General features: G+C 46.6%; 1 protein-coding gene across 1 annotated transcript; it reads right to left on the minus strand.

The window, feature by feature from the left end:
* Window positions 1-10,141: 10,141 nt before the first annotated feature.
* Window positions 10,142-20,982, minus strand: tmed1b (transmembrane p24 trafficking protein 1b). The gene is made up of 6 exons (XM_065001097.1): window positions 20,649-20,982; window positions 17,021-17,118; window positions 16,700-16,784; window positions 16,468-16,569; window positions 15,960-16,127; window positions 10,142-11,008 (listed from the first exon to the last, which is right to left on the minus strand). The coding sequence occupies exons 1-6, from the start codon at window positions 20,844-20,846 to the stop codon at window positions 10,958-10,960; spliced, it is 702 nt and encodes a 233-aa protein (XP_064857169.1). The 5' UTR covers window positions 20,847-20,982; the 3' UTR covers window positions 10,142-10,957.
* Between the last annotated feature and the right edge of the window lie 3,966 nt (window positions 20,983-24,948).

Consider the following 24,948-nt stretch of genomic DNA (forward strand, 5'->3'; position numbering starts at 1 on the left):
GATCCTGGATCAGCACTCCTGCTCTGAGGTGTTTTGTGGATACGACTCCAGGTCCTGGTTCCTATACAATAAAAGAACAACTACACCGTTACTCAAATGAAAATGTCCTGTCTTTTATTGTGTAAAAAACAACATTAAAATCACTGGCTGCCATGGCAACATGGTTAAGAATGATCACAGTACCACTCCCTTCTTAGTTACAACCACAGGTTGCCTCCAAATTCTCCACCCATCTCCCAGTGTGCACTCATACACTTTTTGTTCTGGTTTTAAAAAGCATTGGAATGGTGTAGTCATTGGCTGGAGGGAGATTCAGCCATTAAACCCATGACTGGGAGTGTGCAAGGCAAGTATACACTTGGCGGGGTGGAGGATTGGGACGTATCAAAAGCGTTAGGATCCATGGTAAACTAGGTTCTCTGTCAACTGTTTCTGTCCCCTATACCACAACAGTTAGATGGACACACATACAACCCACACATCAAATTTATCAACCCATGGAGGTCTGGATTTGGAGTCACACTCAAAATTAAAGTGGAAAACCACACTACAGGCTGATCCAACTTTGATGTAATGTCCTTAAAACAAGTCAAAATGAGGCTCAGTAGTGTGTGTGGCCTCCACGTGCCTGTATGACCTCCCTACAATGCCTGGGCATGCTCCTGATGAGGTGGCGGATGATCTCTTGAGGGATCTCCTCCCAGACCTGGACTAAAGCATCCGCCAACTCCTGGACAGTCTGTGGTGCAACGTGGCGTTGGTGGATGGAGCGAGACATGATGTCTCAGATGTGCTCAATTGGATTCAGGTCTGGGGAACGGGCGGGCCAGTCCATAGCATCAATGCCTTCCTCTTGCAGGAACTGCTGACACACTCCAGCCACATGAGGTCTAGCATTGTCTTGCATTAGGATGAACCCAGGGCCAACCGCACCAGCATATGGTCTCACAAGGGGTCTGAGGATCTCATCTCGGTACCTAATAGCAGTCAGGCTACCTCTGGCGAGCACATGGAGGGCTGTGCGGCCCCCCAAAGAAATGCCACCCCACACCATGACTGACCCACCTCCAAACTGGTCATGCTGAAGGATGTTGCAGGCAGTAGAACGTTCTCCACGGCGTCTCCAGACTGTCACGTCTGTCACATGTGCTCAGTGTGAACCTGCTTTCATCTGTGAAGAGCACAGGGTGCCAGTGGAGAATTTGCCAATCTCGGTGTTCTCTGGCAAATGAAAAACGTCCTGCACGGCTGTAAGCACAACCCCCACCTGTGGATGTCGGGCCCTCATACCACCCTCATGGAGTCTGTTTCTGACCGTTTGAGCAGACACATGCACATTTGTGGCCAGCTGGAGGTGATTTTGCAGGGCTCTGGCAGTGCTCCTCCTGCTCCTCCTTGCACAAAGGCAGAGGTAGCGATCCTGCTGCTGGGTTGTTGCCCTCCTACGGCCTCCTCCACGTCTCCTGATGTACTGGCCTGTCTCCTGGTAGCGCCTCCATGCTCTGGACACTACGCTGACAGACACAGCAAACCTTCTTGCCACAGCTCGCATTGATGTGCCATCCTGGATGAGCTGCACTACCTGAGCCACTTGTGTGGGTTGTAGACTCCGTCTCATGCTACCACTAGAGTGAAAGCACCGCCAGCATTCAAAAGTGACCAAAACATCATCCAGGAAGCATAGGAACTGAGAAGTGGTCTGTGGTCACCACCGGCAGAACCACTCCTTTATTGGGGGTGTCTTGCTAATTGCCTATAATTTCCCCCTGTTGTCTATTCCATTTGCAAAACAGCATGTGAAATGTATTGTCAATCAGTGTTGCTTCCTAAGTGGACAGTTTGATTTCACAGAAGTGTGATTGACTTGGAGTTGCATTGTGTTGTTTAAGTGTTCCCTTTATTTTTTTGAGCAGTGTATATATATATATACACACACACATTTTTGTTACAAAATGCTTAATTGAGACAGGCCCACTGGGCTACCGGCCCATCTGGTATCTGCCCAGAAATGCTAGTCCCCCCCTGGACCCACTGATCTACAAACAATGAGTCTCTCATTCTAGTGATTCTATTTCTATGGGATGACCCCCCCCCCCCCCCCCCCCCAAAAAAAAAATAGTCTCTCAGAGTATGAGGGCTGATCTAGGATCAGTTTGGCCCTTTAGATCATAATGAATCATATTACATGGACAGGTTGGGACCTGAGTGGGCGTGTCTTTATGTACAGACACACCTCTTATCGTCAAACAGTCTGCGGACGGTATAGACCTGAGAGAGGAGGAACAGACAGTTAGAGACTGAGATGTTACCTGAGTGACTGATTACACTAGTATAGTGTGTCTTTAACTAGTGTGTCTACAGGTTGTCCTAGTGTGTGTGTGTATAACTAGCGTGTGTGTGGATAACTAGTGTGTGTTCTCTCTCTCCTCTCTCTCACCCCACCCTCCCCCTCTCTCTCTCTTTGTCCTTCTCTCTCCATCTCTCTCTCTATGTCCTTCTCCCTCCATCTCTCTCTCTTTGTCCTTCTCTCTCCATCTCTCTCTTTGTCCTTCTCCATCTCTCTCTCTCTTTTCCTCCTCTCTTTCACTGGTCAACAACCTCTTTCCCTTTCTTAATCACTCTGTCACTTCCATGACACCTACTTCCCTTGGGCTAAAGGAGATCCTAATAAAATGTAAATCAAGCTCTCTCCCCTCTCTCACTGAATGAGTAAAATACATTTAAAAGCCACACTGTTAGCTGTCCAGTGCATTGCTCTTTTACACTCATTGGACTGAATCGTGTCCCTCGTACGGAGCAGCACCTAACAATGAACTGATGATGATGATGCCTTCTTGGTAACACTTCGTTAAATCATCCTGTCTAACGTTAGAGTCATGTCCCCTAGTCTTTTGTGTGGGCTTTACAATTATATCACTGCATCTGTTAGATGTCTTTTATGTTGAATTTTACCCCTTTTTCTCCCCAATTTCATGGTATCCAATTGTTTTTAGTAGCTACTATCTTGTCTCATCGCTACAACTCCCGTACGGGCTCGGGAGAGTCGAAGGTTGAAAGTCATGCGTCCTCCGATACACAACCCAAGCCGCACTGCTTCTTAACACAGTGCGCATCCAACCCGGAAGCCAGCCGCACCAATGTGTCATAGGAAACACTGTGCACCTGGCAACCTTGGTTAGCGCGCACTGCGCCCGGAGTCACTGGTGCGCGATGAGACAAGGACATCCCGACCAAGCCCTCCCTAACCCGGACGACGCTAGGCCAATTGTGGGGCCGGTTACGACAGAGCCTGGGCGCGAACCCAGAGTCTCAGATGACACAGCTGACGCTGCAGTACAGAGCCCTTAACCACTGCGCCACACCGCTGTTAAGTGCCGTTTATGTGGTATTTGCGCTGAAGACCAATCAAAAAGCTGACAAAAGTTTAAATGACAACACTACTTCCTGGAAAATGATATGTTTCACTGGGTATACTGTGATCTGTATGTTTTTCATTGGGTATACTGTGGTCTGTATGTTTGTCATGATGTCGGCAGGCCACTAGAGAGACACAGCTGTCCACCGCAATCAGAACCATCCATCCTGGGACCGTAAAACAAAGCCTCTCAGAATAGGAGTTATGATATAGAATCAGTTTGGCCTGTTAGATCATAATGACAAATCCTGGATCAACACTCCTGCTCTGAGGTGTTTTGTGGATACGACTCCAGGTCCTGGTTCCTATACAATAAAAGAACAACTACACCGTTACTCAAATGAAAATGTCCTGTCTTTTATTGTGTAAAAAACAACATTAAAATCACTGGCTGCCATGGCAACATGGTTAAGAATGATCAAAGTACCACTCCCTTCTTAGTTACAATCACAGGTTGCCTCCAAATTCTCCACCCATCTCCCAGTGTGCACTCATACACTTTTTGTTCTGGTTTTAAAAAGCATTGGAATGGTGTAGTCATTGGCTGGAGGGAGATTCAGCCATTAAACCCATGACTGGGAGTGCGCAAGGCAAGTATATACTTGGGGGGGTGGAGGATTGGGACGTATCAAAAGCGTTAGGATCCATGGTAAACTAGGTTCTCTGTCAACTGTTTCTGTCCCCTATACTACAACAGTTAGATGGACACACACACAACCCACACACACACACATCCCCAACCCCTCCACACACACATCCCCCCTCCACACACACACACACACACACACACACATTTCCCCCTCCACACACACACACACACACACACACATTTCCCCCCACACACACACACACACATCCCCCCACACACACACACACACACACACATCCCCACAAACATACCTGTTTATCTAGATATCAGCATAGAATCTTACTGGCACATAAAACTCAGTAACACCAAAAAAAGGTGATTGGCTACCCACAACAGGTCACAAAGACATGAACCAATGAGAGAAGAAGGACATTAGGGGTTGGGTGGGGCTTGTTCTGGTAAAATAGGAGGATCCATAGAAATTCAATTACTAGAGAGATTTAAACCCAATGTGCACTTTTGAGCGGATCACATCCTTGATGCATTGTGGGTAAATGATGACTGACTCAGGGGCAGACTGGGACCATAAGTCAGCTCTGGAATTTCTAACACACTGACCCATCTTTATCCATGACGCATTATTAGATGTAAAACATGTATATATACACTGCTCCAAAACATAAAGGGAACATTAAAATAACACATCCTAGATCTGAATGAATGAAATATTCTTATTAAATACTTTTTTCTTTACATAGATGAATGTGCCGACAACAAAATCACACAAAAATGATCAATGGAAATCAAATATATCAACCCACGGAGGTCTGGATTTGGAGTCACACTCAAAATGAAAGTGGAAAACCACACTACAGGCTGATCCAACTTTGATGTAATGTCCTTAAAACAAGTCAAAATGAGGCTCAGTAGTGTGTGTGGCCTCCACGTGCCTGTATGACCTCCCTACAATGCCTGGGCATGCTCGGCGGATGGTCTCCTGAGGGATCTCCTCCCAGACCTTGACTAAAGCATCCGCCAACTCCTGGACAGTCTGTGGTGCAACGTGGCGTTGGTGGATGGAGCGAGACATGATGTCTCAGATGTGCTCAATTGGATTCAGGTCTGGGGCACGGGTGGGCCAGTCCATAGCATCAATGCCTTCCTCTTGCAGGAACTGCTGACACACTCCAGCCCCATGAGGTCTAGCATTGTCTTGTATTAGGAGGAACCCAGGGCCAACCGCACCAGCATATGGTCTCACAAGGGGTCTGAGGATCTCATCTCGGTACCTAATAGCAGTCAGGCTACCTCTGGCGAGCACATGGAGGGCTGTGCGGCCCCCCAAAGAAATGCCACCCCACACCATGACTGACCCACCTCCAAACTGGTCATGCTGGAGGATGTTGCAGGCAGTAGAACGTTCTCCACGGCGTCTCCAGACTCTGTCACGTCTGTCACGTGCTCAGTGTGAACCTGCTTTCATCTGTGAAGAGCACAGGGCGCCAGTGGCGAATTTGCCAATCTTGGTGTTCTCTGGCAAATGAAAAACGTCCTGCACGGTGTTGGGCTGTAAGCACAACCCCCACCTGTGGATGTCGGGCCCTCATACCACCCTCATGGAATCTGTTTCTGACCGTTTGAGCAGACACATGCACATTTGTGGCCTGCTGGAGGTAATTTTGCAGGGCTCTGGCAGTGCTCCTCCTGCTCCTCCTTGCACAAAGGCAGAGGTAGCGATCCTGCTGCTGGGTTGTTGCCCTCCTACGGCCTCCTCCACGTCTCCTGATGTACTGGCCTGTCTCCATGCTCTGGACACTACGCTGACAGACACAGCAAACCTTCTGGCCACAGCTCGCATTGATGTCCCATCCTGGATGAGCTGCACTACCTGAGCCACTTGTGTGGGTTGTAGACTCCGTCTCATGCTACCACTAGAGTGAAAGCACCGCCAGCATTCAAAAGTGACCAAAACATCAGCCAGGAAGCATAGGAACTGAGAAGTGGTCTGTGGTCCCCACCTGCAGAACCACCCCTTTATTGGGGGTGTCTTGCTAATTGCCTATAATTTCCACCTGTTGTCTATTCCATTTGCAAAACAGCATGTGAAATGTATTGTCAATCAGTGTTGCTTCCTAAGTGGACAGTTTGATTTCACAGAAATGTGATTGACTTGGAGTTACATTGTGTTGTTTAAGTGTTCCCTTTATTTTTTTGAGCAGTGTATATACAGTGCCTTGCGAAAGTATTCGGCCCCCTTGAACTTTGCGACCTTTTGCCACATTTCAGGCTTCAAACAAAGGTATAAAACTGTATTTTTTTGTGAAGAATCAACAACAAGTGGGACACAATCATGAAGTGGAACGACATTTATTGGATATTTCAAACTTTTTTAACAAATCAAAAACTGAAAAATTGGGCGTGCAAAATTATTCAGCCCCTTTACTTTCAGTGCAGCAAACTCTCTCCAGAAGTTCAGTGAGGATCTCTGAATGATCCAATGTTGACCTAAATGACTAATGATGATAAATACAATCCACCTGTGTGTAATCAAGTCTCCGTATAAATGCACCTGCACTGTGATAGTCTCAGAGGTCCGTTAAAAGCGCAGAGAGCGTCATGAAGAACAAGGAACACACCAGGCAGGTCCGAGATACTGTTGTGAAGAAGTTTAAAGCCGGATTTGGATACAAAAAGATTTCCCAAGCTTTAAACATCCCAAGGAGCACTGTGCAAGCGATAATATTGAAATGGAAGGAGTATCAGACCACTGCAAATCTACCAAGACCTGGCCGTCCCTCTAAAATTTCAGCTCATACAAGGAGAAGACTGATCAGAGATGCAGCCAAGAGGCCCATGATCACTCTGGATGAACTGCAGAGATCTACAGCTGAGGTGGGAGACTCTGTCCATAGGACAACAATCAGTCGTATATTGCACAAATCTGGCCTTTATGGAAGAGTGGCAAGAAGAAAGCCATTTCTTAAAGATATCCATAAAAAGTGTTGTTTAAAGTTTGCCACAAGCCACCTGGGAGACACACCAAACATGTGGAAGAAGGTGCTCTGGTCAGATGAAACCAAAATTGAACTTTTTGGCAACAATGCAAAACGTTATGTTTGGCGTAAAAGCAACACAGCTCATCACCCTGAACACACCATCCCCACTGTCAAACATGGTGGTGGCAGCATCATGGTTTGGGCCTGCTTTTTTTCAGCAGGGACAGGGAAGATGGTTAAAATTGATGGGAAGATGGATGGAGCCAAATACAGGACCATTCTGGAAGAAAACCTGATGGAGTCTGCAAAAGACCTGAGACTGGGACGGAGATTTGTCTTCCAACAAGACAATGATCCAAAACATAAAGCAAAATCTACAATGGAATGGTTCAAAAATAAACATATCCAGGTGTTAGAATGGCCAAGTCAAAGTCCAGACCTGAATCCAATCGAGAATCTGTGGAAAGAACTGAAAACTGCTGTTCACAAATGCTCTCCATCCAACCTCACTGAGCTGTTTTGCAAGGAGGAATGGGAAAAAATTTCGGTCTCTCGATGTGCAAAACTGATAGAGACATACCCCAAGCGACTTACAGCTGTAATCGCAGCAAAAGGTGGCGCTACAAAGTATTAACTTAAGGGGGCTGAATAATTTTGCACGCCCAATTTTTCAGTTTTTGATTTGTTAAAAAAGTTTGAAATGTCGTTCCACTTCATGATTGTGTCCCACTTGTTGTTGATTCTTCACAAAAAAATACAGTTTGATATCTTTATGTTTGAAGCCTGAAATGTGGAAAAAGGTCGCAAAGTTCAAGGGGGCCGAATACTTTCGCAAGGCACTGTATATACACACACACATTTTTGTTACAAAATGCTTAATTGAGACAGGCCCACTGGGCTACCAGCCCATCTGGTATCTGCCCAGAAATGCCAGTCCGCCCCTGGACCCACTGATCTACAAACGATGAGTCTCTCATTCTAGTGATTCTATTTCTATGGGATGACCCCCCCCCCCCCCAAAAAAAAAAATGTCTCTCAGAGTATGAGGGCTGATCTAGGATCAGTTTGGCCCTTTAGATCATAATGAATCAGATTACATGGACAGGTTGGGACCTGAGTGGGCGTGTCTTTATGTACAGACACACCTCTTATCGTCAAACAGTCTGCGGACGGTATAGACCTGAGAGAGGAGGAACAGACAGTTAGAGACTGAGATGTTACCTGAGTGACTGATTACACTAGTATAGTGTGTCTTTAACTAGTGTGTCTACAGGTTGTCCTAGTGTGTGTGTGTATAACTAGCGTGTGTGTGGATAACTAGTGTGTGTTCTCTCTCTCCTCTCTCTCACCCCACCCTCCCCCTCTCTCTCTCTTTGTCCTTCTCTCTCCATCTCTCTCTCTATGTCCTTCTCCCTCCATCTCTCTCTCTTTGTCCTTCTCTCTCCATCTCTCTCTCTTTGTCCTTCTCCATCTCTCTCTCTCTTTTCCTCCTCTCTTTCACTGGTCAATAACCTCTTTCCCTTTCTTAATCACTCTGTCACTTCCATGACACCTACTTCCCTTGGGCTAAAGGAGATCCTAATAAAATGTAAATCAAGCTCTCTCCCCTCTCTCACTGAATGAGTAAAATACATTTAAAAGCCACACTGTTAGCTGTCCAGTGCATTGCTCTTTTACACTCATTGGACTGAATCGTGTCCCTCGTACGGAGCAGCACCTAACAATGAACTGATGATGATGATGCCTTCTTGGTAACACTTCGTTAAATCATCCTGTCTAACGTTAGGGTCATGTCCCCTAGTCTTTTGTGTGGGCTTTACAATTATATCACTGCATCTGTTAGATGGCTTTTATGTGGTATTTGCGCTGAAGAACAATCAAAACGGCCACAAAAGTTTAAATTACAACGCTGTGATCTGTATGTTTTTCATGATGTCAGTAGGACACTAGAGAGACACAGCTGTCCACCGCAATCAGAACCATCCATCATGGGACCGTAACCACAAAGCCTCTCAGAATAGGAGTTATGATATAGAATCAGTTTGGCCTGTTAGATCATAATGACAGATCCTGGATCAACACTCCTGCTCTGAGGTGTTTTGTGGATACGACTCCAGGTCCTGGTTCCTATACAATAAAAGAACAACTACACCGTTACTCAAATGAAAATGTCCTGTCTTTTATTGTGTAAAAAAACAACATTAAAATCACTGGCTGCCATGGCAACATGGTTAAGAATGATCAAAGTACCACTCCCTTCTTAGTTACAATCACAGGTTGCCTCCAAATTCTCCACCCATCTCCCAGTGTGCACTCATACACTTTTTGTTCTGGTTTTAAAAAGCATTGGAATGGTGTAGTCATTGGCTGGAGGGAGATTCAGCCATTAAACCCATGACTGGGAGTGTGCAAGGCAAGTATATACTTGGGGGGGTGGAGGATTGGGACGTATCAAAAGCGTTAGGATCCATGGTAAACTAGGTTCTCTGTCAACTGTTTCTGTCCCCTATACTACAACAGTTAGATGGACACACACACAACCCACACACACATCCCCCCCCCCTCCACACACACACACACCCCCTCCACACACACATTTCCCCCTCCCACACACACACATCCCCCCCCCACACACACACATCCCCCTCACACACACACATCCCCCTCACACACACACACACACACATTCCCCCTCCACACACACACACACATTCCCCCTCCACACACACACACACACACATCCCCCCCCACACACACACACACATCCCCCCCCCACACATCCCCCCCCACACACACACACACCCCCCCACCCCCACACACATCCCCCACACACACACACACATCCCCCCCCCCCACACACACACACATCCCCCCCCACACACACACACACATCCCCCCACACACACACACACACATCCCCCCCACACACACACACACACATCCCCCCCACACACACACACATCCCCCCCCCACACACACACACATCCCCCCACACACACACATCCCCCCACACACACACACACCCCCCACACACACACACACACACATCTCCCCCACACACACACACATCTCCCCCCCACACACACACACACATCTCCCCCCACACACATCTCCCCACACACACACACATCTCCCCACACACACACACATCCCCCCACACACACACACACACATTGAAAAACCCCACAAACATACCTGTTCATCTAGATATCAGCATAGAATCTTACTGGCACATAAAACTCAGTAACACCAAAAAAAAGGTGATTGGCTACCCACAACAGGTCACAAAGACATGGACCAATGAGAGAAGAAGGACATTAGGGGTTGGGTGGGGCTTGTTCTGGTAAAATAGGAGGATCCATAGAAATTCAATTACTAGAGAGATTTAAACCCAATGTGCACTTTTGAGCGGATCACATCCTTGATGCATTGTGGGTAAATGATGACTGACTCAGGGGCAGACTGGGACCATAAGCACAAACAGGGCGGAAAAAATATTTTCCGGGAACGCAAAAGTGAACATTCTCTTTGGACAAATGGAGGCAGAACCTCGTCATTTCTGTTGTCTAGTTCTGTGTCTAATGAACACCACCCAGGGAGTAAAAGGCACCGTGTTGAGCCCAGATGGCAAAGGAGTGTCCCAAATAGCACCCTATTCCCTAGATAGGCGTTGGGCCAGTAACCGAAAGGTTGCTGGATCAAATCCCCGAGCTGACAAGGTAAAAATCTGTCGTTCTGCCTCTAGGTAAATCCTAACTGGCTTACCTAGTTAAATAAAGGTTCAACATCTTCTGACCAGAGACCAGAGGCTCTAGATAAGGAATAAGGTGCAATTTGTGACGCAGATAATTTACTCTTCTGCTTCCTCCTCATCTTCCTTCCTCTCTCCACGCTATACCTCTCTTCTCTTCCCACCTTAACCGTGATTGGCTGTGAGGTGGTGGAGTGGGCGTGTCTTTATGTACAGACACGCCTCTTATCATCAAACAGTCTGCGGACGGTATAGACCTGAGAGAGGAGGAACAGACAGTTAGAGACAGATGTTACCTGAGTGACTGATTACACTAGTATAGTGTGTCTATAACTAGTGTGTCTACAGGTTGTCCTAGTGTGTGTGTGTGTGATAACTAGTGTGTGTGTCTATAACTAGTGTGTCTACAGGTTGTCCTAGTGTGTGTGTGTGTGTGAGTCTATAACTAGTGTGTCTACAGGTTGTCCTAGTGTGTGTGTGTATAATCTGTGCGAGTGCGACCCCCATCACAACTACAGACCTGCCAACCTTGAATCATTTTAATGAGAACCACTTGCAGTGACCGGCACCCCCGGCCCACATGACGACACGCGACCCTCACACTGCTCAAATCAAACGCACCTTTTATCCCCATAATGATGTTGGCAGAAGACCCCCACACTGCTCAAATCAAACGCACCTTTTATCCCATAATGATGTTGGCAGAAGACCCCCACACTGCTCAAATCAAACGCACCTTTTATCCAATAATGATGTTGGCAGAAGACCCTCTATAGGAATGGTAGACTATTAATGATGTTGGCAGAAGACCCTCTATAGCAGGGGTGTCAAAGTCAAATGGACGGAGGGCCAAATAAAAAAATCAGCTACAAGACGAGGGCCGGACTGTTCGAATGTTCATTGAAAAATGTTTAAATGACGCATATAGTCTAGTGAACCTAATTGAACCTACTGAAAACCTAACAAATATATTACAATATGATCAGATAAATAAAGCAATATTTTCTTATGGCTCTGTCAGTAATCTTTAATTTTCAACAGACACAAAAGACAAATTTCCTTTATATAAATATCCCCATAACATGAACATTAAATGAAAGAAACCGGTATTCAAGGCACCATCAGTAGACTATATTTTCTATTTTAGCAAAAGTGGGCTAAATTTACTTCAAAGAAAAAACAATAATAGCAATTTTCTATCATCCACTCAACTGAAATATTTTTAAAATATAATTGGATTGAAATACAAAAAAATAAAGTGCAAAAATCTATTAATCAAAAACAACACTTTGTTTAAGGAGAAGTAACATGCAGTGAAAACAAATATTAAATTTTAACTTTTAAACTTGAACTGAGTAAAAACTCTAAATATGTGATTGCACAGTAATGTTCACTTGTTTGAGGTTGAGGGTGATACTTGGTGGTGTCCCATCTTTTCCACAAGTTCATCAATGTTGGGGGTAAGGCTCTGAGCTGAAGAAATCCTCAGAATTGAGTGGAGGTGTTCAGCAGTAAGTCGACTTCTGTGTGATGTTTTGTTCAGGTTCATCAAAGAAAACAGTTGTTCACACAGGTATGTGCTGCCAAACATAGACAACGTTTGAGCAGCCTGGATGCGCAGCTGGGGCATTGTGCCGGGGGAGGAACGGGCGAACTCCCAGCACCCACTGCCGCATATTTTGCCCTCAGTGCATCATTGCATTGGAGGTCAATCAACTCCATTTGGAGGTTTGGTGGTGAGCTTTCCACGTCAACAGCAAATGGGTTACCGAGCAGTTCCAACCTGCTTTTTTGTGCTTCAAAGTCAGCAAATCCCCGTCGAAAGTCAGCGGCAAGCATACCTATTTTATCAGCCAACTGTGTGCTCGGGAACGCACTGGTAGAGAGCTTCTCTTTCATGGTCTGGCAGCTGGGAAAGTGGCTCAAATTTTCTTTCCGCATCTCGTCTCCCACAGAGTCAGTTTGGTTTTAAATGCCTTCACTGTACTGTACATATCAGAGATGACACGATCCCGACCCTGCAGCTGCAAGTTTATTGCATTCAGATGACTCGTAATGTCACACAGAAAAGCCATTTCACACAGAAACATTTCGTCTCGGAGTTGTGTTTGTCTTTCCCTTTGCTGTCCAAGAACAGACAAATCTCCTCAGGCTCGAAACATCTTTGAAGCACCTTTCCCTGGCTTAGCCATCGCACCTCTGTGTGATAAGGCAAATCACCATGCTCCGTTTCTAACTCCGTCAGAAATGCCTTGAACTGGCGGTGATTCAAACCTTTGGCTCTGATAAAGTTAACTGTGCGCGTGATGATGCTCATTACATGCTCCATTTTCAGGCTTTACCGCACAACGCTTCCTGGTGTATGATACAATGATAAGCTGTCAGCTCACCTGTCGCGTTTTCCTCTTGCATCTTTTCCCGTATCTTCGCCACCAGTCCGCTCCTGTGTCCACACATCGCAGGTGCTCCGTCGGTTGTCAAACCCCGAGTTTTTCCCAAGGCAGCTCCATCTCATTTACACATCTTGACACCTCTTCATACAAATCATGCCCCGTAGTTGTGCCATGCATAGGACGTAAAGCCAAAAACTCCTCTGTCACGCTTAGGTTGGAGTCCACTCCGCGGATGAAAATTGACAACTGGGCAATGTCAGAAATGTCGGTGCTCTCATCCACAGCCAAGGAATATGCAATAAAATCTTTTCCCTTTTTCACAAGCTGCTCTTTTAGATTGATGGACAACTGGTCTACTCTCCCGGCAATGGTGTTTCTGCTCAGACTCACATTTAAAAAGAGTTGCCTTTTTTCTGGGCAAACACGTCACAAACTTTAATCATGCAGTTTTTGATGAAATCCCCCTCCGTAAATGGCCGGGCTGATTTAGCGATCTCTTCTGCCAAAATAAAACTGGCCTTGACAGCAGCCTGGCCTTGTGATTTGGCTTTTTGAACAGAGCCTGTCGAGATTTGAGGCCTCGTTTTAATTCCTCTGCCTTTTGTAGCCTTTGTTCCATGTCCATATTCTTGTTTTTGTCCGCGTGTTTCGTTTCATAATGTCGTCTCAGATTATACTCTTTCAGTACCGCCACACTTTCTCCACACAGAAGACACACAGGTTTTCCAGCTACCTTCGTGAACATATACTCCGACTCCCACCTTGTTTGAAACCCCCGGTTCTCAGTATCCACCTTCCGTTTTGCCATTTTTGATGGGTATCTGAAAGTTAATTTTACTGTGATGCTGACGACTGCTGTGCCAATAAATATTGAAATGAAGCAGCCTACTGCTCGGTGCGTCACCTTTGCATTGTGGGAAATGTAGTATTGGTGCGTGTAAAAGATCTGCGGGCTGCCGGCTTGCTGCGGGCCGGTTCTAATAATAAATCAAGATCATCCCAGGGGCCGTAAAAAACCTTCTTGCGGGCCGGATGTGGCCCGCGGGCCTTGACTCTGACATATGTGCTCTATAGGAATGGTAGACTATAGACACGTCTTTATTCAGACTCAATCATGGAGACTCTTACTGACAGGCTGCTTCGCGTGATGTATTGTTGTCTACCTTCTTGCCCTCTGTGCTGTTGTCTGGGCCCAATAATGTTTATACCATGTTTTGTTCTCCTACCATGCTGTGTTGCCACCACGCTGTGTTGCCACCACGTTGTGTTGCCACCACGCTGTGTTGCCACCACGCTGTGCTGCCACCACGCTGTGCTGCCACCACGCTGTGCTGCTACCACGCTGTGTTGCTACCAGCTGTGTTGCTACCACGCTGTGCTGCTACCACGCTGTGTTTCTACCACGTTGTGCTGCTACCACGCTGTGCTGCTACCACGCTGTGTTGCTACCACGCTGTGTTGCTACCACGTTGTGTTGCTACCACGCTGTGTTGCTGCCACGCTGTGTTGCTACCACGCTGTGTTGCTGCCACGCTGTGTTGCTACCACGCTGTGTTGCTACCACGCTGTGTTGCTACCACGCTGTGTTGCTACCACGCTGTGTTGCTACCACGCTGTGTTGCTACCACGTTGTGTTGCTACCACGCTGTGTTGCTACCACGCTGTGTTGCTACCACGTTGTGTTGCTACCACGTTGTGTTGCTACCACGTTGTGTTGCTACCACGCTGTGTTGCTACCACGTTGTGTTGCTACCACGTTGTGTTGCTACCACGCTGTGTTGATACCACGTTGTGTTGCTACCACGTTGTGTTGCTACCACGCTGTGTTGCTACCACGCTGTGTTGCTACCACGCTGTGTTGTTGTCTTAGGTCTCTCTTTATGTAGTGTTGTGGTGTCTCTCTTGTCGTGATGTGTTTTGTATTATATTTTTAACCCCAGCCCACGTCTCCGCAGGTGTCGCTGACCTACAGCACCCGCTGACCTACAGCACCCGCTGACCTACAGCACCCGCTGACCTACAGCACCCGCTGACCTACAGCACCCGCTGACCTACAGCACCCGCTGACCTACAGCACCCGCTGACCTAACGCACCCGCTGACCTAACGCACCCGCTGACCTACAGCACCCGCTGACCTACAGCACCCGCTGACCTACAGCACCCGCTGACCTACAGCACCCGCTGACCTACAGCACCCGCTGACCTAACGCACCCGCTGACCTACAGCACCCGCTGACCTACAGCACCCGCTGACCTAACGCACCGCTGACCTAACGCACCCGCTGACCCAACGCACCCGCTGACCCAACGCACCCGCTGACCCAACGCACCCGCTGACCCAACGCACCCGCTGACCCAACGCACCCGCTGACCTACAGCACCCGCTGACCTACAGCACCCGCTGACCTAACGCACCCGCTGACCTAACGCACCCGCTGACCTACAGCACCCGCTGACCTAACGCACCCGCTGACCTAACGCACCCGCTGACCTACCGCACCACAACACGTGTTTCCTTGCTAGTCAATGAACTCACGTCTACTACTGTTTCGGAGATCAAGCGGGGAGCTAGAGATTTTTTCCTCGCCCGTGTCCCCTGATTGGCTCAGCTTCAAAAACCTCAAAGTGCCCACTAGACGCATCTTTTTGCATATTTTAGGGTAGTTCTTCATACCAGCATACTTTGACCTGAAAATCTGTGCAGGTTGGCAGGTCTGTAACTAGGAGACTGGTACAGGACCAGAAGGAGAACCTTTACAGGTTGTCCTAGTGTGGGGGTGTGTTACAGGTTGTCCTAGTGTGGGGGTGTGTTACCTGAGTTAGTGCGACCCCCAGCATTACAATGAGACTGGTACAGGACCAGAAGGAGACCCTCCACAGGTTGTCTTCTAGCAGGTTACGGTCCCTGGCCTCAAACGCTCTCAGTACTGTCTGCATCTGACCACTTCTCTCTAATCGACGGTGTACTGAGTCTATTGACTCCTGGAGGGGAGGAGAGAGAGGAGGGGGAGAGAGGGGAGGGTGGGAGAGAGGAGGGTGGAGAGGGGGAGAGAGGAGGGTGGGGGAGGGGGAGAGAGAGAGAGGAGGGTGGGACAGGAGAGGGGGAGGAGGAAGGAGAGGGTGATGAGAAAGAGAGAGAGGAGGAAGGGACAGGAGAGGGGTGGAGGAAGGAGAGGGGGAAGAGGAAGAGAGAGGGGGAAGAGGAAGAGAGAGGGGGGAGGAGTTTGAAAAGAGGAAAGGTACTGTGTACGTTCATTTTTTTCTCTCTTCAGTTACAGCGAATGTGTTGAAGACATGGTCGTCCATCCAATAGCCTACTCACCCTAATGTCCTCCAGCTTGTACTCCAATAGGCTCTCAGGCTCTCCAAGCCCCGCCCACTCGTCATCCCCGCCCATGTCACCCGGCTGTCCCTCGATGATGACCTGCATTTTTACACACACACTTTATAGTATCTTTATTTACATTTGATTAAATTAGCAGATGCTCTTATCCAGAGCGACTTACAGTAAATCAAATCAACCAATTAATAAAGACATAATAATACAAATAAACCTCAAAGAAGACCATCTTCTCAGAGAAGCGGCTGAAGCTGTTGTCAAAACAGATCTGGTAGTCTCCTTCCTCCGTGGGTTCCACCCTAGAACAAAACAACCAATCAGAGGCGCTGACACAGAGAAAGCAACCAATCAGAGATGTGGGCACAAAGCCAACAGCAAACCAAAAAGAGAGGGAAGGGGAGAGAGCGAGGTCAAAAAACACAGGGTGATCCGAGGTTGAATTGTGACATCACAGAAGCAGAGAAATAGACCAATCGCAGAACTAGAAGAGATGTTGTGCGAGTAGATTGGACCAATGAGAGGCAGCGGTACTGACATGTGGACTCCGTCTGAGCGGCGGAACTCAGAGATGAGCTGGAATCCGTGAGGAGAGAGAACGGTGAAATCTACATCCATACCTGCACCGGCTATCACCTGGAGAGAGGAACACACACACACACACACACACACACACACACACACACACACACCAGAAAGGTACTTTTACAACAGCTATAGACATGAGTCACACTGCACAGCAGAGAGCTAGGATATGAAACATGATGTGTGCGATAATGTTACCTGAGTAAAACAGGATGTGTACTCAGTGACGTGAACCCCTCTGAATGGTGCAGGTAGAAATAGAGGAAATAGAGCTGACAGGATCTCCTATTCTCTCTGACAGATGATAGAAATGTGTTGAACAGAAACTATCTGAACCTCCATTCTCCTGAGAGGCCATAGGGGCTCTGGTCACAGGTAGTGCACTACATAGGGTTTCTGGTCACAGGTAGTGCACTACATAGGGAATAGGGATGCAGACGACCCCCTATCAGATAGGCCTAATTTTTTTTTTTTTTTTTTACCTTTATTTAACCAGGCAAGTCAGTTAAGAACAAATTCTTATTTTCAATGACGGCCTAGGAACAGTGGGTTAACTGCCTGTTCAGGGGCAGAACGACAAATTTGTACCTTGTCAGCACGGGGGTTTGAACTTGCAACCTTCCGGTTACTAGTCCAACGCTCTAACCACTAGGCTACCCTGCCGCCCCTCTACAGCATAGTGGAGGATCTAGGTTTTCTGTAAACTGTTTCTCTGTCCCCTGTATCACAACTGAAATCAGATGTTCACACTCACACCCCTACGTCATCACACAAGGAAAACAAAACACAAACATGGCTGTTCTAGATATGTGAGTCTTACTGGCACATAAAACCCATCTATACATGAACAGACTGACGTTACAGGGCAAGGTTGTATGTCATAACATTCAGTCCTTGACTAGTGCTGAACACACACTGCCTGAGAGGGGTTACAGATCGACACACACACACTGCCTGAGAGGGGTTACACATCGACACACACACACTGCCTGAGAGGGGTTACACAACAACACACACACACTGCCTGAGAGGGGTTACACATCAACACACACTGCCTGAGGGGTTACACAACGACACACACTGCCTGAGAGGGGTTACACAACAACACACACTGCCTGAGAGGGGTTACACATCAACACACACACACACACACACTGCCTGAGAGGGGTTACACATCAACACACACACACACTGCCTGAGAGGGGTTACACATCAACACACACACACTGCCTGAGAGGGGTTACACATCAACACACACACACTGCCTGAGAGGGGTTACACAACAACACACACACTGCCTGAGAGGGGTTACACATCATAGGTGGCAAGCTGCCTGTAAACTCCACTACTGGGACTCTCCCACTGAACAAACAGACTAGTGCTGCCTGTAAACTCCACTACTGGGACTCTCCCACTGAACAAACAGACTAGAGCTGCCTGTAAACTCCACTACTGGGACTCTCCCACTGAACAAACAGACTAGAGCTGCCTGTAAACTCCACTACTGGGACTCTCCCACTGAACAAACAGACTAGTGCTGCCTGTAAACTCCACTACAGGGACTCTCCCACTGAACAGACTAGAGCTGCCTGTAAACTCCACTACTGGGACTCTCCCACTGAACAAACAGATTAGAGCTGCCTGTAAACTCCACTACTGGGACTCTCCCACTGAACAAACAGACTAGAGCTGCCTGTAAACTCCACTACTGGGACTCTCCCACTGAACAAACAGACTAGAGCTGCCTGTAAACTCCACTACTGGGACTCTCCCACTGAACAAACAGACTAGAGCTGCCTGTAAACTCCACTACTGGGATTCTCCCACTGAACAAACAGACTAGAGCTGCCTGTAAACTCCACTACTGGGACTCTCCCACTGAACAAACAGACTAGAGCTGCCTGTAAACTCCACTACTGGGACTCTCCCACTGAACAAAACAGACTAGTGCTGCCTGCAACCCAATAATCTCTACTCCTCTGAAGTGTGCACTTATATAGCTCTATTGTATTGGCTTGCCTGGGGGGGGCACCCTGTAGCCTGGGGGAGGGGGAGCCACCCTGTAGCCTGGGGGGAGGGGGAGCCACCCTGTAGCCTGGGGGAGGGGAGCCACCCTGTAGCCTGGGGGAGGGGGAGCCACCCTGTAGCCTGGGGGAGGGGAGCCACCCTGTAGCCTGGGGGAGGGGGAGCCACCCTGTAGCCTGGGGGAGGGGGAGCCACCCTGTAGCCTGGGGGAGCCACCCTGTAGCCTGGGGGGAGGGGGAGCCACCCTGTAGCCTGGGGGGAGGGGGAGCCACCCTGTAGCCTGGGGGGAGGGGGAGCCACCCTGTAGCCTGGGGGTGATCAGGCTAGCTACCCTCCCCTCTGTGGACGGACTGGGATCAGGCTAGCTACCCACCCCTCTGTGGACGGACTGGGATCAGGCTAGCTACCCTCCCCTCTGTGGACGGACTGGGATCAGGCTAGCTACCCTCCCCTCTGTGGACGGACTGGGATCAGGCTAGCTACCCTCCCCTCTGTGGACGGACTGGGATCAGGCTAGCTACCCTCCCCTCTGTGGACGGACTGGGACAGATGGGCTAACTAGCCTATAGAAGGAAGACACATATTGATAGATATGACCTAATTGAGAGAGTTGTTGGAGCCGTTTGTGTCAAGATGTAGGTGAAGTGGTAGAATTAAGCAATAAGGCCCAAGGGGGTGTGGTATATGGCCAATATACCATGGCTAAGGGCTGTTACATTTACATTACATTTACATTACATTTACACTGTTCTTATGCACGACGCATTGCTGAGTGCCTGGACACAGCCCTTAACTACCCTACCCTCTGTTGCCTTATTGCTATTATAAACTGGTTACCAACGCAATTAGGGAAGCAAAAAAAAAATGGTCATACCCGTGGTATAAGGTCTGATATACCACGGTTGTCAGCCAATCAGCATTCAGGGCTTGAACCACCCAGTTTATAATGATATATTTACATCACTGGGTAGGATGTATTTGTAACACTTACACTGGCTAAATCTCTGTAGAGTGGAAGACGAGAGATGCAGAGATTCAGAGGGGTTGGGTTAAATGCGGAAGACACATTTCAGTTGAATGCATTGAGTTGTACAACTGACCAGATATCCCATTTTCTCCTCTGGGAGAAAGATACAATTTGGTTACAGCTATATGGTTCACCTGCATCATACGAAAGGTTAGGTTATAGATGGGGATACTACTGCAAAACAGCATCCTTGCTTGTACGGCTTCAAGTAGTCTCTCATGTGTAGCCTGGGACAAGTGTCCTACACAGCATACATGCGAAAGGGCACAACCAGGTAACTTGCTGCTGTGGCTCTCTCCTTAACTAGCGAGTTAGCTAGATAACGTTACCTGGCGCGACTAGCTTGCTACTGTATTTAGTCATCGCGGGAGGCGAACTGAGAATAGCATCATTGTCACAGCTAGCCTTTTCTGGGACTGTATAGTGTTTACGTTAGCTAACGTTACAAGCCTGCTAACTTCTGTGTTGCGATATTTTGTTGCTCGCCAATGCGCACACTAGACAGCTAACCAACTAGTTAGTTTAGTACCTGATACTCCACTTCCATGGTAACGTTCTTCGCAGCCGTTTGGAAAAAGCACTCGGTTCTTCCGGCTGGTAAGATAAAGGTGAATTCGCTGTCTTGGCTGTGGCCGAAAGCACGAATGGTTTCAAGACACGTCGCTACAACTAACGCCATGAAAACACATGTTGTGCTGCCTCGTCCTGCTGTCCGACGTGTGTCCATGGCGATAAATTAATTAGCTTCCTCAATGTGCTGAAATATGATGGCTAGCTACGTTATCATCCTGGCTAGCTAGCTAACTTCCAATAGCATGTTTCTATGTTCCGCAACATCTGTTGAACTTTTCCGATTGGCTAGAATATCCGTATGACTGATTCACTGCGGGACCAATCGCCGAGGGTGGAATCCTTGCTGGGGACGTTCTGTTCCCCGTTCTAAATAAGTTATGAACTAAGTTTTGTGCCTCTCTCTACCCCCCAAAAGCGCTAAAAATGTGTACAATGTCATTTAATATATTTCCAGATGTTTCCTTGTGGGGTTTTTTCTCCTCGATTTAGGACACTTCAAAACCTTTTGTCTTATTATTTGTTGTCTGACTGTCCTTTTTGCCACTTATGAATGTGTTATTCAATGCGTTTCTATGGGCTTTCGGAGTAAAGGACAAAATCAATATTTTTATACTAAATTGTACACATGAACTGAGCTGTAGTCTAATGAACTGAGCTGTAGTCTAATGATCTGAGCTGTAGTCTAATGATCTGAGCTGTAGTCTAATGAACTGAGCTGTAGTCTAATGATCTGAGCTGTAGTCTAATGAACTGAGCTGTAGTCTAATGAACTGAGCTGTAGTCTAATGATCTGAGCTGTAGTCTAATGAACTGAGCTGTAGTCTAATGAACTGAGCTGTAGTCTAATGAACTGAGCTGTAGTCTAATGAATGATCTAATGAACTGAGCTGTAGTCTAATGAACTGAGCTGTAGTCTAATGAACTGAGCTGTAGTCTAATGAACTGAGCTGTAGTCTAATGAACTGAGCTGTAGTCTAATGAACTGAGCTGTAGTCTAATGAACTGAGCTGTAGTCTAATGAACTGAGCTGTAGTCTAATGAACTGAGCTGTAGTCTAATGAACTGAGCTGTAGTCTAATGAACACGGACAGAAGTCCTTCTTTGCTCTTCATTTGAAAAGCCGACATTAAAACTATTTTTGTTCAAAATAGATAGCGATGTTGTAAACAGATTTTGCTAACATACTCCAATAATAAAACTGGCCCATTTAAATGAGATAACTTATCAGTGGAAGCAATTGAATGGTTGCTGCTGTAGATTGCAGAAAATCAACGTCATTTGTGGCTTCTCACCGGGCACACTGTCATTTCAATGAAATTACGTTCAACCAACGAGAAATATACATTGAATTGACTTCTGTTCCCAGTGGGTTCTGACTCATTCTGAGAGGGTAATGGCCTGTCCCAAATGGTACCCTATTCCCTATATTGTGCACTACGTTTGACCAGGGCCCATAGTCAAAAGTAGTCAACTGCATATAAGAAATAGGGTGCCATTTTGGGATTGAACCGAAATATCAGCAAGTCTCAACAACTTTGACAAGGACAGAGAGAGTTCTAGTAGCTAGTAATGGAACAGAGCCTGTCCTAGTTATATTACTGTAATAGACCAGAACCTGTCCTAGTTATATTACTGTAATAGACCAGAACCTGTCCTAGTTATATTACTGTAATGGACCAGAACCTGTCCTAGTTATATTACTGTAATAGACCAGAACCTGTCCTAGTTATATTACTGTAACGGACCAGAACCTGTCCTAGTTCTATTACTGTAACGGACCAGAACCTGTCCTAGTTCTATTACTGTAATAGACAAGAACCTGTTCTAGTTCTATTACTGTACTAGACCATAACCTGTCCTAGTTCTATTACTTTGGTGGACCAGAACCTGTTCTAGTTCTATTACTGTACTAGACCAGAACCTGTCCTAGTTCTATTACTGTAACGGACCAGAACCTGTCCTAGTTCTATTACTGTAGTGGACCATAACCTGTCCTAGTTCTATTACTGTAACGGACCAGAACCTGTCCTAGTTATATTACTGTAGTGGACCAGTACCTGTCCTAGTTATATTACTGTAATGGACCAGAACCTGTCCTAGTTATATTACTGTAGTGGACCAGAACCTGTCCTAGTTCTATTACTGTAGTGGACCATAACCTGTCCTAGTTATATTACTGTAATGGACCAGAACCTGTCCTAGTTCTATTACTGTAGTGGACCATAACCTGTCCTAGTTATATTACTGTAATGGACCAGAACCTGTACTAGTTATATTACTGTAGTGGACCAGAACCTGTCCTAGTTATATTACTGTAGTGGACCAGAACCTGTCCTAGTTATATTACTGTAGTGGACCAGAACCTGTCCTAGTTATATTACTGTAGTGGATCAGAACCTGTCCTAGTTCTATTACTGTAACAGACCAGAACCTGTCCTAGTTCTATTACTGTAGTGGACCAGAACCTGTCCTTGTTATATTACTTTAACGTACCAGAACCTATCCTAGTTATATTACTGTAATGGACCAGAACATGTCCTAGTTCTATTACTGTAGTTGGACCATGGACCAGAACCTGTCCTAGTTATATTATAATGGACCAGAACCTGTCCTAGTTATATTACTGTAGTGGACCAGAACCTGTCCTAGTTATATTACTGTAGTGGACCAGAACCTGTCCTAGTTATATTACTGTAGTGGACCAGAACCTGTCCTAGTTCTATTACTGTAATGGACCAGAACCTGTCCTAGTTATATTACTGTAGTGGACCAGAACCTGTCCTAGTTCTATTATTAACGGACCAGAACTAGTTCTATTACTGTGGACCAGAACCTGTCCTAGTTCTATTATTAGACAAGAACCTGTTCTAGTTCTATTACTGGACCAGAACCTGTCCTAGTTCTATTACTTTGGTGGACCAGAACCTGTTCTAGTTCTATTATTAGACCAGAACCTGTCCTAGTTCTAGTGGACCAGAACCTGTCCTAGTTCTATTACTGTATGGACCATAACCTGTCCTAGTTCTATTACTGTAACGGACCAGAACCTGTCCTAGTTATATTACTGTAGTGGACCAGTACCTGTCCTAGTTATATTACTGTAATGGACCAGAACCTGTCCTAGTTATATTACTGTAGTGGACCAGAACCTGTCCTAGTTCTATTACTGTAGTGGACCATAACCTGTCCTAGTTATATTACTGTAATGGACCAGAACCTGTCCTAGTTCTATTACTGTAGTGGACCATAACCTGTCCTAGTTATATTACTGTAATGGACCAGAACCTGTACTAGTTATATTACTGTAGTGGACCAGAACCTGTCCTAGTTATATTACTGTAGTGGACCAGAACCTGTCCTAGTTATATTACTGTAGTGGACCAGAACCTGTCCTAGTTATATTACTGTAGTGGATCAGAACCTGTCCTAGTTCTATTACTGTAACAGACCAGAACCTGTCCTAGTTCTATTACTGTAGTGGACCAGAACCTGTCCTTGTTATATTACTTTAACGTACCAGAACCTATCCTAGTTATATTACTGTAATGGACCAGAACATGTCCTAGTTCTATTACTGTAGTTGACCAGAACCTGTCCTTGTTATATTACTGTAATGGACCAGAACCTGTCCTAGTTATATTACTGTAATGGACCAGAACCTGTCCTAGTTATATTACTGTAATGGACCAGAACCTGTCCTAGTTATATTACTGTAGTGGACCAGAACCTGTCCTAGTTATATTACTGTAGTGGACCAGAACCTGTGCTAGTTATATTACTGTAGTGGACCAGAACCTGTCCTAGTTCTATTACTGTAATGGACCAGAACCTGTCCTAGTTATATTACTGTAGTGGACCAGAACCTGTCCTAGTTCTATTACTGTAACGGACCAGAACCTGTCCTAGTTATATTACTGTATGGACCAGAACTGTCCTAGTTCTATTACTGTAACGGACCAGAACCTGTCCTGGACCAGAACCTGTCCTAGTTCCATTACTGTAATGGACCAGAACCTGTCCTAGTTATATTACTTTAACGTACCAGGACCAGTTAACCTGACCAGAACCTGTCCTAGTTCTATTACTGTAGTGGACCAGAACCTGTCCTAGTTCTATTACTGTAACGGACCAGAACCTGTCCTAGTTATATTACTGTAGTGGACCAGAACCTGTCCTAGTTATATTACTGTAGTGGACCAGAACCTGTCCTAGTTATATTACTGTAGTGGACCAGTACCTGTCCTAGTTATATTACT

Source organism: Oncorhynchus nerka, linkage group LG15 (assembly GCF_034236695.1).
Source record: "Oncorhynchus nerka isolate Pitt River linkage group LG15, Oner_Uvic_2.0, whole genome shotgun sequence".
Lineage (NCBI taxonomy): Eukaryota > Metazoa > Chordata > Actinopteri > Salmoniformes > Salmonidae > Oncorhynchus > Oncorhynchus nerka.